General features: G+C 36.1%; 1 protein-coding gene and 1 long non-coding RNA gene across 2 annotated transcripts in view; one reads left to right on the forward strand and one right to left on the reverse strand.

The window, feature by feature from the left end:
* LOC149818432 (DENN domain and WD repeat-containing protein SCD1-like) overlaps window positions 1-973 on the reverse strand; it is a 91,043-nt gene extending 90,070 nt beyond the window's left edge. Inside the window, exon 1 of the mRNA XM_089986216.1 lies at window positions 867-973. Coding sequence (XP_089842342.1) covers window positions 867-973 — 107 coding nt within the window. The remainder of the gene's footprint in view (window positions 1-866) is intronic.
* Window positions 974-13,782: 12,809 nt separating this feature from the next.
* Window positions 13,783-14,226, forward strand: LOC149818433 (uncharacterized). Its single transcript, XR_016427392.1, has 3 exons — window positions 13,783-13,903; window positions 13,996-14,044; window positions 14,152-14,226. It is a non-coding gene; the product is annotated as an uncharacterized LOC149818433 (long non-coding RNA).
* The last annotated feature ends 11,718 nt before the right edge of the window (window positions 14,227-25,944 follow it).

Raw genomic sequence — 25,944 nt, forward strand, 5'->3', positions numbered from 1 at the left:
TTGTATGAAGTATTTGGATCTCGACCTCAATATAGATCTAAGAGGATCAACCAACTCAAACGCAAGTTTGAACTATTTGAATGAACATATAAGATCCACTCGATCTCAAGTTATTTAGGATTGGATCTCCAAATGATTTCAGTCAACCGAAATAGATTTGGGTAGGGTTTTGATTTATATCGGGGTTTAAATCAGGCATAGAAGAAATTTAGATCCATTTGAGACACAATTGGATCTTTCTTTAAAGTAGAAAGTGTCTTAGATTTATTTAGAGACCCAAATGAATTCTACTAAGTAAAATAAGATTTGGATATATTTAGATGACCCAAATGGATCTCACTAAGAAAAGGACTTTTGGATCCACTTGGAGACCCAATTTGATCTCATCAAGTAAATAAAATTTTAGATCCATTTGTGACTCAAATGGATCCTATTAAAGTATAATAAATTTGTTTGGATCCACCTAAGACCCAAATGAATCTCATTTAAATAAATAGGATTTAAGTCCACTTATGACCCAAATGAATTTAATTATATATATATATATATATATATATATTAGTAGGTTGGATTTGGATTTAATGAGATCCAAATAGGTCTCACCAAAATCCAAATCCAAGCCCACTTGTTTTCCTACTTAAAACTAAAAAGAAATTCAAAACCAAATTCTAATTTAAAGTTTTTCTTTCCACACTTGCCTTTGAAAATGTTTTTTCCCCCTACTTTTTTTCAAATCAAAAAGGTTTTCCCCCTTTCTAATTGGATTTTTTCCTTTTTTTCTTCCTATAAATACTCTACTCATGCCCCCTCTGCCCATTACATTCCCTCTCACCTGTATCATAAACTTCACTCATGCTCCCCTTCACCCTTCACTCTCCCCTCTCTCGTGTAAACCCAGCACCACCACCACCAGTCCACCACCACCACCACCACTGCCCATCTCTCTCCTGATTTTCGTCTTGCACCATACCATTGTCACCCGATTCTCTCCTTCCCACCAACTGGGCAGCCACTGATGGCACCCACCAGTGCCACCTTCACTGACTCCTGGTGACTGCTCTCAGCCGCTCCTGCTGAACAACCTCCTCTCTTTGTTGAACCACCCTGTTTTGCCTCACATAAAATAACAATTGAATAACATGCTTTTCATCATAGATACTATGCAGCATCTTTGATATGCATTTTATCATTCATCATAAGCATTTACACAGGCTTAAAACTACGTAATAATTTTAGAAACATGCATATTCAAAAAACATGAGCCATATACATATATTTATTCATAAAATCTTGAAATACACTCGTATTTAACTATTCATAAAATCCAAAATACATATGTTAGAATATGTTTGTAAAACCTGAACATATATGTGTCTTTTATTGAAAACATGTTCAAAATACTCACATATGGAAAATTTTGATACTTTTTTAACATATGCACATTCTTGTTTATGAAAAACAAATATTACTTAAATATATATTTTCTCAAAAGGCATGCAACACAAACAATTTTTGAATATATATATATATATATATATATATATATATATATATATATATATAAACTATGTAATTATGAAAACCCCAAGCATTTCAAAAAACCTAAAACTACACATATATGTTAAAGTTATTATAAACCTACCTTGTAATGCATGTGGTCTCACGAGAAATAAAGAAATTTCAAAAAGGCCCTCGAGAATTCTCCTCGATTAGCATGACATTGATCGTATTTTATTGACGATCCAACTATGAGCGAGGACACGTATGCTAACCTCGGTTTCCAGTCCGATGATGGTAGTGAAGAACAAGGTTGTGGCGAAGGTGACGACCACAAGCGATAGGGTCAAGGTTGGCGAAATGACCTCGCTGAAGGAGGTGATGGCTTTTGGTGACATCGAGGTCAAACTCGTGCTCAACTCAGCTTGGCTAGGTTGAGTGCGGGTTAGCTGGACCGACCCACGTTCAGTTCCCCAAACGTGAAAGTGGGCACCGACAGGCTCTGTTGAGCTCCGGTTGGTGTGTTGGTGGTGGCACCGGCTGGTGCTGCCGAAGGTCTGCGTACAACAGACATTGGTTCAACAAAAAACAACAAAGCTGTTGTTCGGGTGGCAGGACAACAATGGCTGAGGCTGGCATTGACAGAAACCGGTGAAGATTTTGGATGTCAGTTGGAAGGTGTAGTCGGGTGGTTCGGTTGGCTGGGACTGGCGAACCAACAAAGGTGGTTGTGGATGATGGTGGAGGCAACAAGAGGCTGGTGGTGGTGTCGATGGTGACAATAGTGGAGGTGTGATGGCAGTGGGAGTGGTGTGGTAGACTCAAGCTCAGATGAGTGACACATGACCTTGTACACGATCAACTTGATTGATATGTATTAAGTGCCTTAAATATGTAATTAAAAACCTTATGATGAGTTAAATGAAATCATACGTATTTATGCTCTTTGGAGGCTATTGAATCTATAATAAATTAATTTATCGTTTAAGCATGTATGTCAAGAGAATTAATAATGAAATGTGTGCGTGATAATTCTCGTGTGGGCTTGCAATGAGAAGGTAAGCAGCACTTCTGGCTTCATGAGATATTGTTAAGCACGAAGGGTTGCTTCCTCAGCCACAAATATAGGAGATAGTTGCCACCGATGTCGCAGAGTGGTAGTAAGATTATTTTAGCTTAAAGTAAATTTTGATATATCAGATTGAGGGTGGTGGGAGCTCTCTTTTGACACTGTCGTCCCACCTTTAGTACAAAAAAAGATTATCAAGACCAGGGTAATAAGCCATAGATTGATTGAATGTATTATTTGGGCCGAGCTTTTGATTCAGATATTGTTTGTGTAGTACCCATAGATTATTGTGAAAGAGAAACAAAAGTGTATTGTGCATATAGTAAAGTATAACATGCATCATCTAAGAAATAAAATATAAATGGAAGAGTTGTAAGTTATTCATGCCTACTGTGAACACTTCGCTTGTATTGGTAAGTCATGCATGAATTGAATGATCATACATAAGTATAATTATTGCATATAATATTGAATTATTATGTCACAGTTATTTGTTTCGTACAGATAATTGCTTATTTACATGAGAATTGTAATTTGATGTATGTCTATTTCTATGCAAATATGTTTTGTTATTGTATTCTTACTGGGGGATTGTGGATATTGACTCTACAAAATTACAAGTACTGAATAGTCTACTGGAGCGGTAGCAGAAAGTTGTGGTGATGTTGAGAATCAGTCATTTTCCTTTCTCGAGAGCTGACTATTGAGTACTTGTTACTACTATTTTTTTGTAAAGACATTATGATTTATTTTGGAATGAAAATACTCTGATTTCTAAAACTGAATCATTTTAGAAATGTTATCTGCGTTAAGGATTTAGTCTTATTATTGTTATCGATCAAATTTATAACTCGCCCGAGGTTTTCAATCGGAGTAAAAAAAGTGTGTTTTTTTTTCAAGTTTTAAATCTTGGGGCATTGCAGAGAACTTAGTAAAACCTAAACATTAGCATAAAAACATAAAACAATTATACCTCTTAATAAATGCTCATATAGTTAATACAACATACCAAGGTTTGAGCTTCCCATGTATGTTTAATGCATCATTTTTTGCAACAATTATTTATCTCAAGCCATAAGTGTCTTGGTCATCTCCTATCGTTTCTGAGTTTGGCTCAATAGATATGGTATAGTCATGATTAGAGTTGTTGCTACTATATATGTCATTATCATTTTCTACCATCTACACCATCGTTAATTGATTGTTCGATCGTATAAATTAATAAAAATTTATTATCTCATCCTTTGATTCCACGCATGCAACAATCTTGCATTTTCAACTTTTAAAATTAACCATAAAAATATCACATCCATCGTCACACTTACATCTAAAATATAAATTTCAATGTGTACCGACCTTTGTCTTTAGCTATAGAAGGTTGAATGTCATTCACATTGTTGCGATGATAATCACTAGCACTGAGCTGCAACGCTGAATATTTTGTCTAATCATATACATTAATTGTTCATAAAAGTTTTGCATTGTTTGCACATCGAATATCTATATTCTTAATCGGTTCAGGCAATTGCATGCCCTCCACGTGTATAACATTACTATCATTAATTGTTTGGAAGACTTGCATGTTTAGGACATCAACATCATTCACTGTTTGAAACAATTTGATGTTTGAAAATGAATCTATGAGATGAATGCACATTCTCCACAGGTTTTTTATCATTGCATTTATCAACATCTTCTTCTACATCTCTTCTAAGTGTTTCTTAAGTATACTGGAGGCTAACTAACTCTTCACTATATTCGATTTTAAGAGACAACATAGCCATGAGTTCTTTAAAGCTAATATTTTTTAGACTACTAAAGCTCTCTAGCTACGATCATCAATGAGACGCTAGTGTAGTTTAACAAATATTGAGGTCATCATTAACTATATCGGCAAAAAACTAATACGTATTACACCAACAGAGTCAACCTTAGCCTCATTACACCAATACAAAAACACTTAAAATTAAATAAAGAATAAGCAAAAACACATAAATCCTCTACAACACATATATATATATATATATATATATATATATATATATATATATATATATATATCAAAAAACCCCTAAATGGTAAATCACGCAAAAACTATTTAATAAAACACAAGAAAAGTACACACAAGAAAAGCTAAAAAGCTAAAAAGGAGAAAGGAGGTTTGTATGGTTTTCCATGACTTTGGTATAAAATATGTGATTTTTGGTATTTATGATTTTACGATTAATAGAGAAGAATGCATAAATAACATAATTTTGCACACTTGAGAATCACAAAAAAATATATGTGAATATACATTTAAATGAGTTTTTGCCTTAGTCGGCGGGCGAAACAATATAGCATGCAAACTTCGTTTGCCTATTTGCGATTTTGAAGTGCGGGCGGATTTCAACAATTTTAGGGCATTTAGAAAAACACATCATTTTTGTGGTACAATACAATCATTTTTTGAAACTATTTTCGATATTTGGATAGTAAAAACATAATTTTTACTTAAATAACATAAAAATAATAAAATAAGGTCAGTTTGTGTCAGTGTCTATGTCAATCTGCTTGAGTATACCCACTCATGTCACCAGGGACTAGGGTTTCAACGAGTCAGGTACCTGTCCCATCAGGGTATACCCAAACCCGCCCATATAATAAATTGTTACGTTAGAGTTGTGATGGTTCACAAAAATGAAATCCCAAGCCCAGTCTCGCATAATTTCTGAAATATATTTGTACTAAAAAAGTATATATAATACTCAAGTCAGGTTGGATACCTAGCAAAAATTATAACCCAAACCCAGTCCGCATATTCTTTGGGTTGGGTTCAGATTGATCCAAATATTATTTGGGTTTGGGTCGAGTTGTGTACCTGGTACAAACCTGACCCATCGACAAACCTACTAGAGACACACACCCAACATGGCGTGCCTCTATGACCTAGTTGAAAAAATATTAGATCAGCTCCAATGAGCACACGTAGACGCAATTTATTATCAACATTAGCCAATCAACACAACCCATGGCCACCTTGTTCAATCATACAATATTAAACAAGGGAAAAATATTGGCTATCTTAGATTATACCATACTCTAATAGAAATCACCTATTCTTTAGCTTTTTCTTGATATTTTTATGAATCAAGCCATATGGATATGATCTATATGTTTTGGTTAGTACAGAACAGGTTTTATCAATGGTGTGAATAATCAGATTGTCTTGGAGTTTAAGAATTCAATGGTTTACAATGCGTTAAAATTTCACTATTAAGAAAACTACCCTATCCAAAGTGCATTTTCTAATAAATCGGCCGTGCCTAATGCATTCATGTGGTCATAAGAATAAAACTAAGAATACAAAAATCGAAGTACAACCATCATAAGAATAAAACTAAGAAAACAAAAATCAAAGTACAACCATCATAAGAATAAAAAAGAGAAAAATATATCAATATAGCTGGCAACCGATATAATGTATTAATACAATTCCAAGACTTCTGGATTTGGAATCGGGTTGAGTTTAGACCATTATTCTTTTTCGTTGAAGCTTTGTTTGGATCCAATCTATTTCCCCTTGTTTACATGAACAACTCTTATTACCAACCTTCTTTTGAAGTATTGCCACACAAAAATTGATTCTAGACCCAACACAGATATACCAATCTAGATGTTTAAAATTTTACTTTCAGATTCTAACCTACTATGAACTTGGACCCACCCAGTGTGCTAGTCTGGGTCGTGGGTATCGACTCTCATGTCCAGATCCATAACCCATCGAGGCTTCTTGGTTGAGGGTTAGGGATGTCAATGGTTTTGACTTGGGTCAGATATCCAACTGAAACCCAACCCACTCAGCTGGGTTAGATGAAAAAAGTCACATCCAATTGACAATCAGATTTGGATTCAGTATAGCATTTTCACCCGGATCTGAATCCAAACCAATAACTAGTAAAAGACATATCCGATCACCTTTTAAGCTAATAAGATCCACATTCAATAGAATGGATCGGGTCAGTTCAGGTTGGGTCGAGGTATTATTGAATCTAACCTGATCAGATTCAGATCCAGATTTGGATGGGAGAAAATAATATCAAATTCAAATCCAGTTCACTAATTGGATATGTTTCTATATAGAAAAATGTCCATACTGTACAACAAAACATGACGTGTTTCCAAAAAAAAACTATTTTTTTTGAAAATCTGCCCATGTCAAAAATCACAACTTTTCGGTTGTAAAAGGACTTTTTCACCCTTCACACGTGAATTTCCTTTGATATGTGAACTTCCCTCTCAAATATCCAAATATATGAATTTTCTCTTACACATTTGCGAATGTCCTCATGCTTTCACATTTGTGAATGTTCTGACCTTCACATGTGAATGTCCAAATGTCTTCCTGCTTGTGCTCTTATGTGATTTATAGTAAAAAGAGTTTGTTGAAAAAAACTGACACTCCAAAAGCACGATGGGCATTTGGCAACACTTCAAAAGTATCACTAAAGCCTTTAGCAAAGCTTTTGCCTTTAGTGCCGCTTCAAAAGTACATATTTGGGAGAAAATCGTAAAATAAAAGAACGCCGTTTGCATATTTTGGGAGGACATTTGCATAAAATTTGCTATCTCCCTGGTTATAATTTTGAACAGGGTGCCTAAGAGTGAAATTGGTCTGAACTTTTTAATCTCAATCTCCTAGGTTATTTAGGAAAGAGGACCAAGAGGGATTCACCCCCATCTCCCTGGCAAACATGAGTTTCTATAAAGATCGTTAAACACTGCCATAAAGTCTCTCTGGCATGCTGGCCAAGCCACCTTAAAAAATTCAACAAGGAATCTGTCCACCTACGGGGCCTTGTTGTTGAGGAGTTTTCATTTTGTTTGCTGGACTTCATCTACCAATAAACCCCTGTTCACGAAGTCTTGCACCCTCGAATCAAAACAACCCATGGGGGTCTCACTTATGTCAAGAGAGTCCTCACCCATATTGGAGGTAAAAAAAAGTCACTAACGTATTTTGTTGCCTCCCTTTAGATTTGATCATTCTCATAAAGATGCCCTCCAATTGACAAGGCCAAGTGAAGTTATTTCTTCTAGAGGAAGCGAAAGAACTTAGTGTTTTTATCGCCACAACACATCTAATGTACTTTGGATCTTTGCTTCCATTTAATCTCCTGCCTTGCTCTTCATTCTGATATATCATCGATCAATAGCTTTTTCCTGTCATTTAATCCCTCCACCTCATGTGCATCACCCCGCCATGCTGCCATCTCCCTCTGCATTAAACACAGTTCCTCTATCTGCTTGAATCTCACAACCCCTTCTCCTTTGGATCACTCAATTAATCGAGTTCTTATGTGGTTTATTTTTTTGTGAATATAAGAACAGCCTGCTCACCATCCTTCTATGCTTTCAACCAGCTTTGGGTCCCTCAACTACCATAGTTCAAACTTGAACCTTCGATTGCTCATCCATCTTACCTCCCATTCGAGCATTATTGACGTGTGATCCGAAATGGATATAGGCGCCGCCCCATGGTGGCTCGTCCATCACGGAGTCGCTCCCACCACCCCTACTCACAATGAACCTTTCAAATTTCTGCATGCAAGGGTCTCTTCTCCTGACTGACTAGTTATAAAGTCACCCGAGATCTGTAAATCCACCATATCCAACTCAACAAAATCAACAAACTGCCGCATACTGCTAGTATATCTTTGTTCTCGGTTGGATTCATAGGTACGTAGAAAATTAAATTTTTTAGTTATGCACCAATTTGCCAAAACTCTTTTACCCTAACAAGTTAAGCTCATCCTGAAAAGCTCTTTTTAAAGCAAATATAGTTGGAGCATATACTAATGTGAGCATTAAAAAAATGCTTGAATTTAGCTGTTCAAAATACACCATGATCCAAAATAGGCCTTTGTCCATAACCATACCACTAATACCTTCCCTTCAAACCACCAAAATATCCCCTGATATGCCAATCGAGGAAATAAAATCAAAAGAACAACCTCGCCAAATTTGTGCAAGGAAACTGACTTCAAACATTTCCATCTTTGTTTCCGAAATACAAACAATGTCCACCTACTACCATGAGTAATGCAATAACGGCCCCCAAACCATATCTACCTTCCATTTTAAAAAAGAATGCCTCCCGTTCCCACACCCTCATGATTTCCCCCCTTCCATTTTAAAAAAATACTTCTTCCATTCTCCAATTGTTTTGCACCTGGCCTTTAATGCATGAGCACAGCGAACGAGGAATCACCTCCCCCTGCCACTGCTGGAGGGGAACCAACTCGACGATCGGTGAGCTTTCTTGGCCAGACGAACTGGCACCAACAACGGCTTCCTTTCGATGCCAAACCAACCACTGATTCTTGAGGCGGGGCTGCCATTGTTCAGCGATGGCCTTGACAGCCTTGCAGACCCGCTGGTCCCTACTGCCCCCATGACAACAATCTTGCTGGGGGCTGATGAAGTTGTGGATCCAGAATCAGATCCAAGTCCAACAAAAAAGAAGAAAAAGTGATGAGATTGAGATCCAGGATTCAATTGGATCCGTAGTTAGTATTTAAGATTTGAATTTCTGTTTTGGGTTTGCTTTCAAATCTTATCCAAAATTCATGGTAGAGTTGGGGTTTTAGTTTTTTATAAATACTTGTTATGAGAGAGGGATTAAGGGGAGTTAGAATGATTAAAAATGGCTATTTTCTTGAGTTTTATGTAATTTTTAGTTTTCTTTGCTTTTTTCAATTTCAGTGCATATAAATAGTGTAACCTAGTTTTATGGTAAAATCAAGCACTCTTGATTTACATCAGTTGGTATCTTGTGACAATGTCATGAGGTGTTCAAGAAAAGAAAATGACAGAAATCATGGTTGAAGCAAAGGATAAAGTAACAGATTGGCCGACGAAACTAATATCCTTGAAAGCGACTATGGTGGAGATCAGCAAAAGTCTTGCCATGCTGGGATGAACAATTCAATCAAATTAGGAGAAAAACACTATGTTTGAGGCGTTCATGCGATGATTATACGTGATTCGTGGGAAGACACCCATGAAACAAAGGTTTTGACCCTTGGTAACATCCCACTAATGAGCAGCGAAAACGCTCGAGAGACTGCCAAATCTTCCTCTTTGGTACAAAACGATGACAGAGGAGGGCCTCATCCCTCTCCTTCTTTTCTGGCTCCTCCCTTCACGGCGACTCCACACCCTCCCTTTTTGGCCACCTTTATCACCGCTTGGAGGACCAGCCCCGACACACTCAGCTCTTCCTTGTCGGTGGATGAGAACTGACAAGTACCCGTCGCCCTGGCTGATGGGCTCGACGGTGGGTTGCAACTCACCGTTCGACCCTCCATGGACTCAGCAGCCATCGTGCTGGGGCACCCCATTGTCAAATTGCCATTGTTCGGTGGGTTGCCGCCGGATAGGGTAGGCTGACAGAGGGCAACCACCGACAGACGGCCCTGGGCCACCGCCCCCCAAGCGGCGCCCGACTGCTCATAGGAACCCCTCACACGGGTTCCTGATGTGAATAGGGTTTCGTGGGAGGGTACCCAGTTCATCCTAGGAACCGGTTCTCATAACCGGGTCACGGCAATAACGGATTTCAACACCCAGGACTTGGTTTCGGGTATTTGGGCCTCAGATCATAGCCAGTTTTCATCGGGTTTGACCCTAGACGCCCTACTTTCGGGTAGTGTAAGTCCAGTCCAAGGTATTATACCTCTAGATTAGACCCAAAACCTTGATTTTAGTCTAAATAATTAGATGCAAGCCAAAACTAGACCTAATTGGTCTCGGATGGAGCTCTAGTTCCAATTCAGACCACCCAATATAATTTTGGATATGGATCAGGTCTTAACTAGGCCTTTTACCCTCAAAGCTCAATCCAATATCTGACATATACCAATCCAATTCGACGATCCAATATCCTCTTTCGATTGTGATCCGGTTCCAAGCCTGATATCATTGCCACCCAAACTTAAATCCGACCCATGAACCGAACCTCACCCAAACCCAAAATCAACCTCTTGAACACCAAACCTACCCACAACCACACATGTATCCTAATTATCCCCCACCTAGGCCTACACAATTAGGGATGGCAGTGGAACGGGGAAAAATGGGATTCGACTGAACCTGCCCCGTTTGGATTGGAGATGGACATAAAACGAGGAATGAACCGGGGATGAAGGTGAAAATCAAAACTTGTATAGAGATGAAGGCTGGATGGACTTACTCTTGCCCCCGCCCCATCACCGATCCCCATTAATGAAATTATTAATATATCTTTATATATTATAAAATCTTCATATATATACATATGTTCCTAATCTTAAACATTTCCTCTCCTTATTTTCTTCTTAATGCTCTTAAAATAGGAATAAAGTTATTTTGAGACGGGGATGGGGACAGCATCAGGAATGGGTCTAAACCACTGTTGTGAGAGGCGTACGCCTCAGTACCTGAAGCGTACGCCTCAGAGGCAAGGCGCACGCTCAAGGTACTGAGGCGTTGCTGTGATGCGCTTAAAGCTAATATAAAAAAAAAACTGATTGAGCATTAAACAAAGGTCGTTCTGATGCAGTCGAATACGCATTAAATTCAATCGGCATTATCATTTAACAATGTATGCTTGGAAATAAATTTGGGAGAAAAGTTATCACAAATTCAGTCATTCTTATGTTGTGAGAGGCGTACGCCTCAGAGGCGAAGCACAGGCTCAACGCCTCGCTTCGCCTCATCGCATTTAACAACCTTGGTCTAAGCACTTCCACTCCTTATTTTCTTCTTAATCCTCTTAAAAGTATATGCGAAAGTCGTACTGGATTTGTAGACATACATAAGAAATATTTACTTAAAGAAAGTTCACACATTTTTTGTGACATTCTCGCACATGATTTGCAATGTACTATATTTACAAAAGGACAAAAATATTATTAAAAAAACTGGGAAAAAGATTTTGGATGTGAGGGGATTTAAGTAAATTAGGGGACATTTTGAAAAATGTGCCATTTTTACAAGGACAATACAATTATTTTACGAAGAATATGTATCCTTCTCTTTGTATATATATATATATATATATATATATATATATATATATATATATATATATATATATATATATAGGTAGGTGCTTTTTTTTCCAGTTGATTTACAAGGAATCCCCCACCTAGATCATGGCTGCTTTTTCTGTTTGTTGTCAATAGCATCCAATTAGCCTCATTTTATATACATTTGAAAACTGTCTTAAGCTCCTCTTTGAAAGGAGACAAACTAAAACTTTTATAACATTTATTCTTTTGCTTCTGTTGTCTGTGGCTTCTTGTTCATTTTTGTCGTGTAGCGGTTGTATTCTTGTGTTTTCTCTGTGCTATTGTGTAACTTGGGTATATTAATTTATTACCTTCTGTTTATATTTTCAAAATAAAATCTGTCATTAAATGGTAAATGGCATATATTGATAATCTGTGTTCTCCCACACTTTTATTGAAAAAATCTTGGCAAAATGAATAATTTTTTAAAAATTTATAAACTGAAGTTAAAAATATGTAAAAAAATTACTCAAATGCCAAAAGCAATAAATATGTCTCATCCATTGTTTTAAAAATGAAAAAGAAATGAAAGATGGGAGAGTCCAGAGGCCGAAATAAATACTTTCTTGCTTAGGATTAAGTTACATTCAGTATTTATTGCCATTAATTAGTTAGGAGAAAAAGATTGAGAGAGATGTGAATGATAAAATAGGATTATTAGCCAAAGTTTTTTAAAATCATTTATGAAACATAAATTATGATATTTTAATTTTAAATTATCACAACATTTTGAAAAATATCGTGATATTTTAAATGTTAGAACTGATGAAAAGATATCATAATATTTTTTTAAAATATCATGATATTTGTGACTGTGCTTATACCTTCTTCCATTGCCTTAGTTTTCTTTTATTGCAAAATTCAATTTTATGTTTTTATGAAAAACAGCTGCATTACTTGAGTTTTATCCTTACATACATGTAATCACCATTGATAGCTGCTAACTTTTGTTTAGTTGCAAACTATGTTGTCAAAAGTGATACGTGGTTACCTAGTCAACTGGTACTGCCTACCCTACTTGTGTTCGCCTAATCCTCCCAGAGCCAATCCCTAGTTAGACAACACAGAGTAGGATGACATTGTTTTTTATTTTTGAGGTCTTAAATTAATCCTATGCACTTAATTCCTATATGCTGTTTTTTGTGCTTATTTTCTTTATTACTTGAGAAAAATGATTGCTTGGGCCTTGTTAGGGACTGTTGCAATCGGATTGATGTCAATATATATTCTTGTTAAAACCCACACACATACATGTGCACACATGCATACACAAAAATTTGCGAGTCTCTATTACAGCTCAATGTTTCCAGAAGAGATGTTCTTGTAAGAGTAAATATTTAGTGCTATGCTGCTATTATGCATTTTAGAGCATACTAGGATCAGCATAGAGAATCTAGTACAAGACTAATGTGTGTTGCCAATTTGCCCTTATCTTCCCTTTTTAAAAATTTTCACAAGGTCTATTATGTTCAATGATAAAATGATTCTGGGGGTGCGCTTCTTAGGAGCCTTAGGAGGTCATTGTTAACATAATTCCTGCTTGCATGAGTAATTCAAACCATTTTCTTCTTCCTAGGTGTTGATTAAATGACATAATCGATGCCGATATTCTTTTTAGAATAATTTCTAGTGTATCAGTTAAAATTTTGTGTTGATTCTAGTGGAGTGGGTATTATTCTTGATCGTAAAGATACCGATGCTCGACTTTGGAGAGCATCACACAATTTCACTTTCTCCCACTGATTAATTGTCAAGCATTTCACAATTTACTAAGTTCTTTCCTGATTCATGTATGTTATTCAGGAGCTTCATTGTTTCCATTGGTTAATTGTTAAATGCAATTGAGTTTTCCAAATAGTCTGAGTCATATATTGCAAGTTTATATGACATGATTATTCAGGAGGTAGTGATGCTTTTTCAGTTTTCAGAAAGTAGCAAATTTTTTTTACTGAGATTCTAGCTAGATTATGGGCGTAATATCTTTCAATGTATTATGGAATTATCTGTGCGCATACATTTGTTCCATTTTGTATAGTTGTCTTAAGGTGAGGCAATTAATTAACGATTTAACTTGAAATGCAAGTGTTTATGTTCATATATAGTTATGCTCATCATTGTTGTCAGATATCCTGAAGGTATTGTAAATCAGGCGCTCGACGACATTTTTGCAGATACTTTTGGTAATGATGTTGACAATGATTCAGTTATAGATTCAGATTCGGAAAGTGATGGTCTTCTTTCTGAGGTAATGTCATGCTCTTCTAAAAATCCGGCCTCATCTTTTTCTAATTCCTTATTTATTTATGAAAGAGTTCTGAATTATGATATTGGTTTCAGGATTTGAATGGTTCTTATCTTGTTAAAGATGGAAGTGATGATAATTCAGGTTGGAACATAATTACAACAGTGAAATTTGGTGTTTGAAATATCCTAAATTTTTGTTTTAGTAAAATCGCAAGAGGATATTTTTCAATATAATTGCTGTTGCTGTAGATGAAAGTTACCATACTGCTCTATCTGAGCAGAACAAGACAATTCAGGTGGAACTCGTGAAGCAGAAAAGTAAGTTAGATCGGTTGAAGAAAAAGGTAAGAACGACCTTGTACTTAATTAAGACCTTGAAATGACCATAGATATGAAGCTCAACATGATGGTATGTCTAACTAATATAAACATGTAGGGTTTGTTTTAAAAATTTTCTCTCCTATTTTGAAGACAAAAAAATTGATGGCTCACATTCATCATTATAATGCACTTAGTTTTACCCAAAATGAACTAATGCTAGGGATGTTAATCGATCACGTTTGAGTCAGGTATCTGAAAAGTACAAATCTGATTAGTTGAATCGGTATAGCAAATGAATCTGATTAATAATCAGATTCGGATGCAGTTTTTAGATTTTCATTTGAATCTGGATCCAAGGGTAATCCAACCCAATTCCTTATAAAATATATCTGATTAGCTAACCGAGTACAGGTTCAATATTGCCTTTTCCATTGTAAACACCCCAAATTTTCCACATCCATTCTCAAACAACCCTCCTCGTGTAGTGCCAACCCTGTTAGGTCAGTGTAGGAGTCAAACCCCGAGTCAGTTTCAGAAAATCACCATTTTACCCATTTTCATTAGGAAAATTACCATTTTACCCCTAGGTCATCCCAGACCCCAGTCAGTCGGAGTCAACCAAGCTCATTGGTCAGTTCAAGATAGTTAGAATAGCAGTCATCTCAAGCTCATCTGAGCTCATAATGAATAAACCATTTTCATTTCTGACCATTCCTGCCAAAATGGGATCATTTCTTCAGAAATGAGTTCATTTCTCACTCAAATCCAAACCAATTGTCTCCGAGTCTGTCATTCCCAGTCAGTCATGTTTCCCAGAGTCTAACTTGAGCTCACCAGAAGTTCAAACACTCCAGTTTCAGTACAAAACCATTTCCAAGTGTCTAGGAGCCCATTTTAGTCCATTTTAGCTCTTTCAGCTGAAATTGAACTGAGTTCAGTCAATTGAGCTAGTGTTCAAGCTTTGATTTTTAGTTCATGTCAGTATTACTGACCCTTGTTTTAGCTCAAACCCAGCTCAGGTTCGTAATTCACTTCGCTCCAGTGATCATTTCGTACCATTTCTCTAAAATTGGCAACTTTTCTTGAAAATTCAGTCGGAAAGGTCAGTTGAGTCAGTGCATGGTGAGTTCATTTGAGTTCTAAAGCTCTAAAACTCATCTCAATCTAGCTCATTTCAGTTCAATCCAGCTCGAACCTCAATTTTCAGTGTCACTCTAACCCAGTAGAGTCCCGAAAACCATTTCTTGAGCTATTTTGTAAATTTTATCAATTTTAATGCTTTTTGAACTGGTACAACTGTCAATCGGGGTCTAACATCCAAAATTCTTCATTCAGGGTCTGCATTTTGCATGTCATTTCATGTCATTTCTCATCATTTCATATCATTTCTCAGCATTTCATAACATTTCATCACATTTCATTTCATTTTCGAAGTCCAGAACTCCAGTTTTATAAATTTCAATCCAGATTGAGTTTTTAAAGTTTTGAGAAATCAATTTCAAACCTCGGGTTTCCAAAATTAACATTTTTACCCCCGGGATTCTAATTTTGGAAATATTTTCTTGAGAAAAACAATCTGGATTTATTTCAAACTCAAATTTTCAAATTCTACAATGGATTTGCTTCATAACGGGGTATTGAACTTCAAAATCTGAGCTTATTTCAAAAACTGCCAAAAATAGCTCGTTTCATTTTGAAAATGTTTTCTCGAGAAAAACAATCTAGATTTCTTTCAAAATTAAATTTTCAAATTCTACACTAGATTGGCTTCGCAACGAGCTATTGAACTTCAAAATCTGAGCTCATTTCAAAAACTGCCAAAAATAGCTCGTTTCGTCTGAAATCTTTCTAAAAAGACTATTTTACCCCTCTAATCGTCAAAATGAATTTCAAAATCAAAATTTGGACCCGCTCTGAGATGGCCCATCCATTTGCATTCTCTTGTTTTAATTTATAAGAAAAGAAAAAAAATTTATCTTTTTCTTTATTTTTTGTTGTTTATTTTATTTTATTTATTAGTATTTTATTCTTCCTAAGGTGGGACCCACAAGGTGGTCACCCAAACCTCCAGCCCCACTTTCCATTTTTTTATTTTTTTTTATTTTTTCTTTCCCTTTTCCTTTTTCCCTCCTTTTCTTTCTTTCCTTTCTTTTTCCCTTTTCTTTCCTTTCTTCTTTTCCTTCTTCCTTCTTTCCTTCTTCCCTTCCTTCCTCCCTTCTTTTCCCTCTTGCCCAGCCATTCACGTAAAGGGTTCTCTCCCCCTTTCCCATTTTCATTAAACCCTAAGTAGAGGCCCTATTAAAACCTAAGTTACTAAAAAAAAAAGAAAGAAAGGAAAAGAGGGGAGCCATACGGCTGCCCCCATCTCACTCTCTCTCTCTCTTCACCTCCCTTCTTCTCTCCTTAGCAGCTGCAGACCATCTTCAACCTTCAGCCACCACAGCAGGCTCCTCCTCCACACCTAGCAGCACAGCCACCTTCAGCCGGTGCAGCCACCTTTGCTCCAGCACCACCACTTCCAGCCGATCTATCCACGTTGAAGCATCTCCATCATCGCCCAACCAAGGCAGCCTCCCTTCCTTGACAGCCTCCATTGCAGCCCATCTCCAGCATCAAGGCAGCCACCAAAGGGGAGCACCAAGCTGCAGCCACCTTCATACAGCTTCAGCCACTTCCTTCACGTCAGCCACCCTTCTTGGCAACAAGGCAGCACCACTTCTCCTCTCTCCCAAACGTTTGAGTATTTGGTAGCAGCAACATCCTCCAAGCCACAACACCTCCATTCACGACAGAAAAACCTTCATCTTCTTCAAGTTAGCAGCAACACCATTGCCATAGCTTACCTTCAGCCAACCCAAGGTAAGATCTTCATTTTTTTTTTTTTACTCTTTTATTTCCTTTATTTTCATGCTTAAGGCTACATGGAGTAGGGAATCTGTCCAATGAATGGACTGGATCTTCCCTTTTCACAGCAACATCAAACATAAGAGTTCATGTACCCCCTCGTGATGGTTTTGATTTTCATATTTTATATAATTTCATATTAAAAAATTGCATTTTCATTATGCATTTTATTCATTTTATATAGATTCATTAGTAGTTGATGTAGAATCCATAGAATTTCAGTTTTGTACAAAGTCTATACGTTATGTCATGTGAGTTATTGCACCAGTAAATTCTGTAAATTTTAGAATAATTAGTTTTACATGTCTTTGTTTTTCTGCCAAAAACCCAGGTTCGTTTGGGTTTTGGAACCCTATCAAACAAATCAAATTCTAAATCGGGTTTTCTGTCATCCAGAAATTTCAATTCCTGCTTTAGCAGAAAAAACACCTTCGGATTCACCATTGTGTGGGATTCGAATCATTCTCTAAAAATCACAGTGGATTCATAATTGAATCTACTAGTGATCTGGAAATTTTTATGTTTTTCCAAGTAGTTTTTCCCTCTTAAAAAAATCGGATTTCTCAGACCCCTGGGAAAATATCGATTTTCTTTCGTCAGGGTATAGACAGACCTTAATGCATCAAGTCCGCCAAATCTGTAACCCGTCTGCAAAAACTTTCAACATGAAAGTTTTGTTTAACATAATTTCCTGTCATTTCCCAAAATTTGGGAATTTTTAGATCTGTTTCATTATTTTTCCAGGATTTTCCTTTTCTGTCTAACAGATTCCAATGTCCAGAAATTCCAGAGATTTAGGTCTCTGATAATAGTGTGGTCTTTTCCAAACCGTAACTCAAATCCCAATGGTGACAAAATATCAAATCTTTCTCTGTTTGTCAGGGACATTTTCCCACAATTTAAGCCATTTTCCCATCTGTATGCCATTTTTACCACATTTTCTACCGAAACCTGTCTGTTTCCTTCATTTACTAGAGTCGCCGGATTCCGATCCGACTTGCCGGAGTAGTACAGCTCCGACCATAGGTCAAAACCAGAAAGTGTAAAAGGAAAAAATGTTTGACTTACTGTCCTCTGTCATCCCATAAAATTTGGGAAAGTTTTATGGAAGTTTGATATCCTAAATCTCCTTTAGAATTAATATTTTAGGCAAAAATCATGAAATTTAGGGTTTTTATTTGAATTTCCATATTTAAAAATACAAAAAAATTAGATTTTCGAGCTCCATTCTGTTTTTAGGGTTATTGTAGGTGTCCATGCCAAATTTGGTTTAATTCCAAGTTCATTTGCTCCATGTGTTAGTTTATCTTTAAATTCATAAGCGAAAATCAAGCGAAAATCAGGTTAAATTTGATATTTTATGATATTTTCGCCATTTTAGGGTTTTTATCATGTACATAAGCATGTAGAATCATATTAGGGTTAATTTTAATCTCATTTGCATTTCATATTTTTCTATTTTGCAAAATTTATTTCAGAAAACCCTGGTTTCAAGGCCATAGTCTTGTTATTGGGGGTATTTTGGTCATTTTGACCTAAATTTCGAAATTTCAATTTCTAATTCTCCAAAATTTCATGCATATCATCATATTTTATCATATTATGTTTGATTTATTTCATTTGATTTTCAAAATTCCAAAATTTATAAAAATTCTTTCATAAAACCCTGATTTCAAGGTCATCAGGGGTATTTTGGTCATTTTGAACCCCAATTTCGAATTTTCATGTTTATTTTCCAAATTTATTCATTATTTATTATGTTTATATCAAAGGGGGGGGTATGATTTTGGGTTTATATCTGAATAATATCCGATAATTTCCCATATTTTCGGATAAATTCAGAAAAACCTACATTTTTGTGCTAACCTTGTTTTCTAGTTTTGCAGGAACATTCAAGAAAGAAGACTTAGATTTTATTTTATTTATTTCAATTCAATGTAATCTCAAATGTAATAATTTGGAATAAGAGTTACTTTTCTGCTTAGAATAGGGCTGCATTGCATATAGTTTAATTTATGCAAATTTTGATATTTGATGTATGATTCATGTGCATTTATTTCAAATCCACTATGGTTTACATGAATGGCACGTGCACAAGCTTTTATGGAGTTTATAAACTCGGTGGGATTCGTATTTATGGCCATAGTCAGAATACGAAAAAAACCAAGATTTATGATCTTCGTATTAGCCACATTCAGCCTACACATTTAGGCTAACTTCAAAATGCACTGCATTTTTCAAAGTTTTAAAAGGATTTTCCAATTCCTCAATGAAATTCCCTTTTCAAATTCATATTCATTCATTCATATCATTCAAATTGCATTATTTTCAAACTCATTTTCCAATTTCAATTTCAGAAAATTCAATTTTCTCAAGAATTTCCAAGTCTTTCTCAGGATCTGATTTTCTCAAAATCCTAAGTTTTCAAATGACATTTCAAAGCATTTCCCAAGTTCAAATCAAGATTTTCCTATGTTTTCAAATTCTCAAATTTCAAAATCCCAAGTTTTCAGAAATCGATTTTCTCATATTTTCCAGTTTTCCTGAGAATTCATTTTCCATTTCAAAAGTCATTTTCCAATAAATTTCTTAGATTTTCTCAAGATTCTCAAATCCATTTTCTCATAAAAGCAATTCCAAGTTTCCAATCTCAAAACCAATTTTCTCAGTTTTTCAAGTTTTCCTGAGAAATCACTTTTCAATGCAAATTTCTGATTTCCAATGAAATTCAATGATTCTCCCAAAAACTCCAATTTCAAGCACTTTTCCAATCATTTTCCAAATGCATTTCAATTTTTCAAAGCAAACATCATATTTTCTCAAACTTGCATTATTTTCAAAATTTCATAGCACAAGCCTGATTCTTTGTGCATTCTAGGAAAATAGAGCATAATTTAGCTATTTGAGTCAAATTAAAGCACGTAATTGATCCTTGGTTCAATTACCCCTGGTAAAGGCGCCAGAAACGGTTGAACCTCGTACCGACAGGCGGATCCCATTCTACGGAATTTTCCCGCAAATTTTCAAAACGGAGGCGAGTAACTTTCAAAACCAATTTCAAAACTTTGGTCGAGTTTGACTCGCGAAACTCGTTTCTCTTTCGCAAGGGAGGGGAACAATTTTGCGATGATAACATCCATCCAACTCTAAATTTGATTAAGCTAGATCCGGATAGGTCAGATTCGCTAAGACCTAGATCTCAACTGAATATTTCCAGTTTACTGCCCTGGCAAATGCTCAGAAAGATTTTCATGTTATGACCCTTGAAATGTTGTATTCTTAAGTATGAAGAGCATATTTAAAGCAATAAAAGTGCTTTTTGTTTTTTATTTTTGCTTTTGTGTTTGCTCATAAAAAGAAAACAAGTGCATCTTTTGTGATATAGACAACTCTTCATACTTCTTTCAGTACGGCATTATTTCTGGATGCTTGAAATATTAATAAGGTTATGTTTGCTTCATTGTTTCACCAGGACCCAAATTTTGGTGAGTTTCTGGAAAAGCATAGTTTGGAGCTTCAAGCTGCAAGCAATGAAGAAAAAGTAAGACGTCCATCACTTTCCAGTTTCCACATGGCCATCATTGTACTGGCTTTCGACATTCTATTATCATTTTATCATTGGTAGGACTCCTATTGATATTAAAAAATTCTGATGCCATAAATGGTTGTCTTCTTAGGTTGTATGTCATGTCGGTAGTCATGTTATCAAGCCTACTCTTCTCTGTTCTTTTTTCCTTCACCCTTTTTCTTTTGTTTTTTTTTCTGGTGTGTGTCTATTCCAGATTGGTGTGCTCAAATCAGGCCAGATTGGGTCCAACTAACCAATCCTGATTGATTCCATAGATTATCCATACCAGTGGGAATCAATTTTAGAGTCAAGTTGAGTCAGATTAGTATAAAGTGGCAAGTGTCTGGTTGGACCAATCCATTGATTAGATCACCCAATTTTAACGTTCTTCTCATCATTTTTTGATAACTTTGCAGTGCATTTAGGTGGTTTTGTTCTTAGTTGTCATAGGCGCTAGGCGGAGCGTAGGCGGTGAGCCCCTAAAAAGCCTAGGCAGTACCCCAAATAAAAAAACAAAAAAAATATATACAAATATGTAAACAAACTACTAAAATTAATAACAAATATGTATACAACATAAAATCAAACAACAATAAGCATTAGACAAAACAAAATATGTCGTCAAACACTATAAGATAATTATATTAAATAACCTGCTGAATACATTGTCCAACACAAAACATTTAACAACACAATACATTTAACTAAACATAGAATTCTGAAACATATGTCTATATATAAAAGTCATCTTCATTCTTCAGTAGTATCAAACTTCATTTCAACGATTTCCTTCATTTATTGCATCTTTTAGTGGCTTGAGATGATGATGGCAGATCATCTTCATACAATTTCTGTCCCACAAATGTTGCAGGTACTTGTGCCTTTCTCTCATCATCTTTTATAAGACTAGTAAGAAGCTCAACACAAATATCAGAAGGAATGCTATGTTTACATAATTTCACAGTGGAGTTAATATGTCCCACAACATGATATTTAAATCTATACAATCCTTCATGCATTATAAAATCACAAAAATTACACTTCACTATTTCTTTGGCATCTCTAAGTCAATATTGTACAATATTTCAATGCAGGTTTCTTTGAGAGGCATCCTCCAAGACCTCTTCCCTCCATCGACTTACTAGAACACGAATTAATAAATCTAATCACTACAAAGATGTAAAATAATGTAACTGATAACCATGTTAAAAAATGAAACAAAGAACAATGGAATAAATAAACCATGCAACTGATAACCAATGCAAAAAATTAAAACATAACCAATTAATCACCAAATAAAAATATAAGCATACAGACATTTAACAAATCTACACACATAACATAATTAACTTTAACTGTATTTAAGTATAAAATAGTAAAAAAAACCCAATAAGTTTATAATAACAACTTAAATTTAATCCTTAGATGAACTTGAAAGTCTATCATCATCTTCATTGATATATTGCTCTTCTTCTTCAGTTTTATTTGCAGAGTTAGCTTATTCCTCTTCTTCTTCCACCCTCACCACCTTCTTTCCTTTGTCAAACATTTTCTTTCTTAGGACATTAGTTACACGTATTTTTACCCCCACCCTATGCCTTAACGCTCTGGATGCCTTATCAACAAGATCTCATGTAAGTGATGTGTCATTTTTAAAGATTATCATTGACTTCTCTTAAGACAATGGGGTCGAGATCTCCTTTTTTTCTTTCTCTCCTCATACCTTCGTTTCAATTTATGATTATATTGCACAAAAAACAAACCATTTAACTTTTTGTGCAAAAGTCAGTTTCTTTTCTTTGTATGAATCTATAAAAATATATATAAAGTTAAAATATATACAAACTGACAAATATTATTTAGTAATTAGTAGTAAATAATATTTTACTGCTTCAAAAGTACTTCAATCACGTTCACAACTGAATGTAATGCATGCGAGAACTAAGACTTGAACAACAAAGGTCTGGAGCTGGAGACAACCAATGGCAAAAGAAATCCACCAATCTACTATAAAAAAATCAAATTACATATAATTAAAGTATATGTTGAAACTTGGTTTGAGAAAAGATAGAAAAGTACCTTCACGATTAGCCCTAATCACCTTTAAGTAGTGATTAGGGTCAATAAAGAAAATTACACTAGAGACCATTGAAAGTTAAAATATAAACAAGACCACCCAATAAACCCCTCACGATAATAACTCTCAACACTCCCCCTCAAGCTGGAGCATAGATATCAATCATGCTCAGCTTGTTACAACACTTTGAGAATTCTGTGATAGGAAGGGGTTTGGTAAAAACATCTGCTACTTGATCTTCTAAAGAAACATGAAAAGTTGATATATTTCCCACTTGAACCATATCCCGAATATAATGACAATCTATCTCAATATGCTTAGTCCTCTCATGAAACACATCATCTTAATAGGCAGAGAAACCTTTATGCTCAATCCGGTAAGCATAGATTTTATCCAAATCATTTCAGCAGCAGTTTGTGCCATGACCCTATATTCTGACTCAACACTTGATCTTGCTACTACAGCTTGTTTCTTGCTTCTCCATGAAACTAAGTTGCCACCAACAAAAACACAGAACCCTGTAGTAGACTTTCTATCATCAACCGACCCTGCATAATCAACATTAGTATACGCAACCACATCAAGATTTGCCTCTTTTGTAAACAATAGACCTTTTCCTGGAGATGTCTTCAGGTATTTAAGAACCATCATAGCTGCCTCCCAATGAACTTTTCTTGGTTTATCCATGAATTGACTCAATTTGCCAACAACAAATGATATGTCAAGCCTAGTTACAGTAACATAGAGAAGTTTACCAATGAGAGTCCTATAGGACTTACTATCAACTGCCTCAGATTGCTCGTCATACAAGAACAATTTAGGATTCATGGGAATAGTGGCTGGTTTTGCACCAAGCATCCCTATCTCCTGTAAAAGATCAAGCACATATTTACTCTGAGAAAGAACCATACCTTCTCTATTTCTTGCTACTTCGATTCCCAACAAGTACTTGAGAGGACCCAGATCCTTTGTAATAAAGTATTTCTGCAGATATGCCTTGGTGCTTGAAATCTCCTGCTCATTATCTCCAGTTAAAATTATATCAACATAAACAACCATAGTCACAAAACCCTTAGAGCTATTCTTTATGAACAAAAAATGATTTGATGGTGACCTCTGGAAACCAAATTTAGACATCACCTCAAACAATTTGTGAAACCATGCACGCGGGCTTTGCTTTAGGCCATATATTGCCTTTTTTAGTTTGCACACTTTGCCACACTCTCCCTGTCGTTCGAAGCCAGGCGGTTGTTGCATGTAGACCGTCTCAGATAGATCCTCATACAGAAAAGCATTCTTCACATCAAGCTGAGTCATACTCCACCCATGATGAACAACCACAGAAGTAACTAAGCGTATAGTGCCCATTCTGGCTACGGGAGAGAAAGTCTCAAAGAAGTCCACCTCATATGTTTGGGTGTAGCCTTTGGCGACTAGACGATCTTTGTGTCTCTCCAGAGTGCCATCAAAATGATATTTAATAGTGTACACCCACTTACAACCAACAATGCCTACATCAGAAGGAGGATCGACAAGCTCCCAAGTCCCTTGAGAAATCAAGGCGTCCATTTTTTCTTGCATTGCTAGTTTCCATTGAGGATCTAATAAAGCCTGTTGATGATTGATAGGACTGGAGATGGCAGATAAAGCAGATAGAAAGTTTTGCATGCTCTTTCCAATCTTGTCTGTGGACACAAACTTTGAAATTGGGTGCAGAGTACACTGACACATGCCTTTCCTCAGGGCTATGGGAAAATCATTTTTAATCTCAGGATCTGCTCTACGATCATCAGGATAAGCAATAGAATCATCAACATAATCAGAATCACTGACTGCAGGAGAAGAAGACGATGAAGGGCCACGAGAGGAGGCTTGACGACGAGTATACACCAGTGGAGGATCATGGAACCGAGTTGAAGAGGGATCAGAACATAATGAAGGCAATAAAGGAACTGACTTCAAAGGAATGGGAGGAATGGGTAAGGGAAATGATGTGGACATATCAGGATTCACACGAGACGCGCACGACGAGAAGTAAGGAATGGTCTCAAAGAATGTGACATCCGCACTGATATACTCTTTACGAGCAATGGGGTCAAGACATTTGTACCCTTTTTGGTTTTTTGGATACCCAAGGAAGACACACTTAGTTGCCTGTGCAGCTAGTTTGTCCCTAGTAGGTCCAAGTTTTTGCACAAAACAAACACAACTAAATACCTTAGAAGAAACTTTGAACAAAGAACAATCAGGATAAAGTTGTCTGATAGGAATTTGGTCATTAAGAGCAGTAGAAGGCATTCTGTTAATAAGGTAACAAGAAGTAAGAAGGGCATCATCTCCCCAAAAAGAAGCTGGCATGTTTGTTTGAATCATAAGGGTTCGAGTTACTTTCAAAAGGTGTCGGTGTTTTCTTTCAGCTACCCCATTTTGCTGGGACGTATGGGCACATGAAAATTGAGGGCAAATCCCATTATCCCGATAAAATTGTAATAGTTTGCTAGATTTGAATTCAAGAGCATTATCAATGCGAACAATTTTAACAATGGAACCAAATTGAGTATTTATTTCAAGAATAAAAGATTGGAGAATACACAAGACTTCAGATCTCTCCTTTATTAAAAAGACCCAAGACACTCTAGAGTAGTCATCAACAATGACAAGGTAATACTTGGACTGAAACCTATTAGGAACCCGACTAGGCCCCCAAACATCAACATGAATTAGATCAAAAGGACTTTGACTAGTACAACTCTGACTTAAAGAAAAAGAACTACGATGATGCTTGCCCAACTGACATGCTTCACACTGAAAGGACGCTGTAGGAGAGACCTGTGGAATGACTCTTTGAAGCTTGGAAAGAGAAGGATGACCCAATCTGAGATGCCATTGGTAGGAATTAGAACTCGATTCCACACACGAAGTTGCTACTCCAACAGGTTGTGTAAGATATAAACACCTCCCTCCTCATGGCCTCCACCAATCTTCTTCCCAGACAGCAAATCCTGAAATACACAAGAACCCGGGTCAAATATAACTCGACAATTTAGTTCTTTTGTAAGCTGGCTTACGGATAATAAATTCTTAGGAAACTGTGGAGCATGGAGAACATATTGAATCCGTAATGTAGGGGTAAAATGCACATCTCCTTGCCCCACCATTGGGGATAATCTAC

The sequence above is a fragment of the Nuphar pumila genome, chromosome 13 (assembly GCF_984573655.1).
Source record: "Nuphar pumila chromosome 13, dmNupPumi1.hap1.1, whole genome shotgun sequence".
NCBI classification, from domain to species: domain Eukaryota; kingdom Viridiplantae; phylum Streptophyta; class Magnoliopsida; order Nymphaeales; family Nymphaeaceae; genus Nuphar; species Nuphar pumila.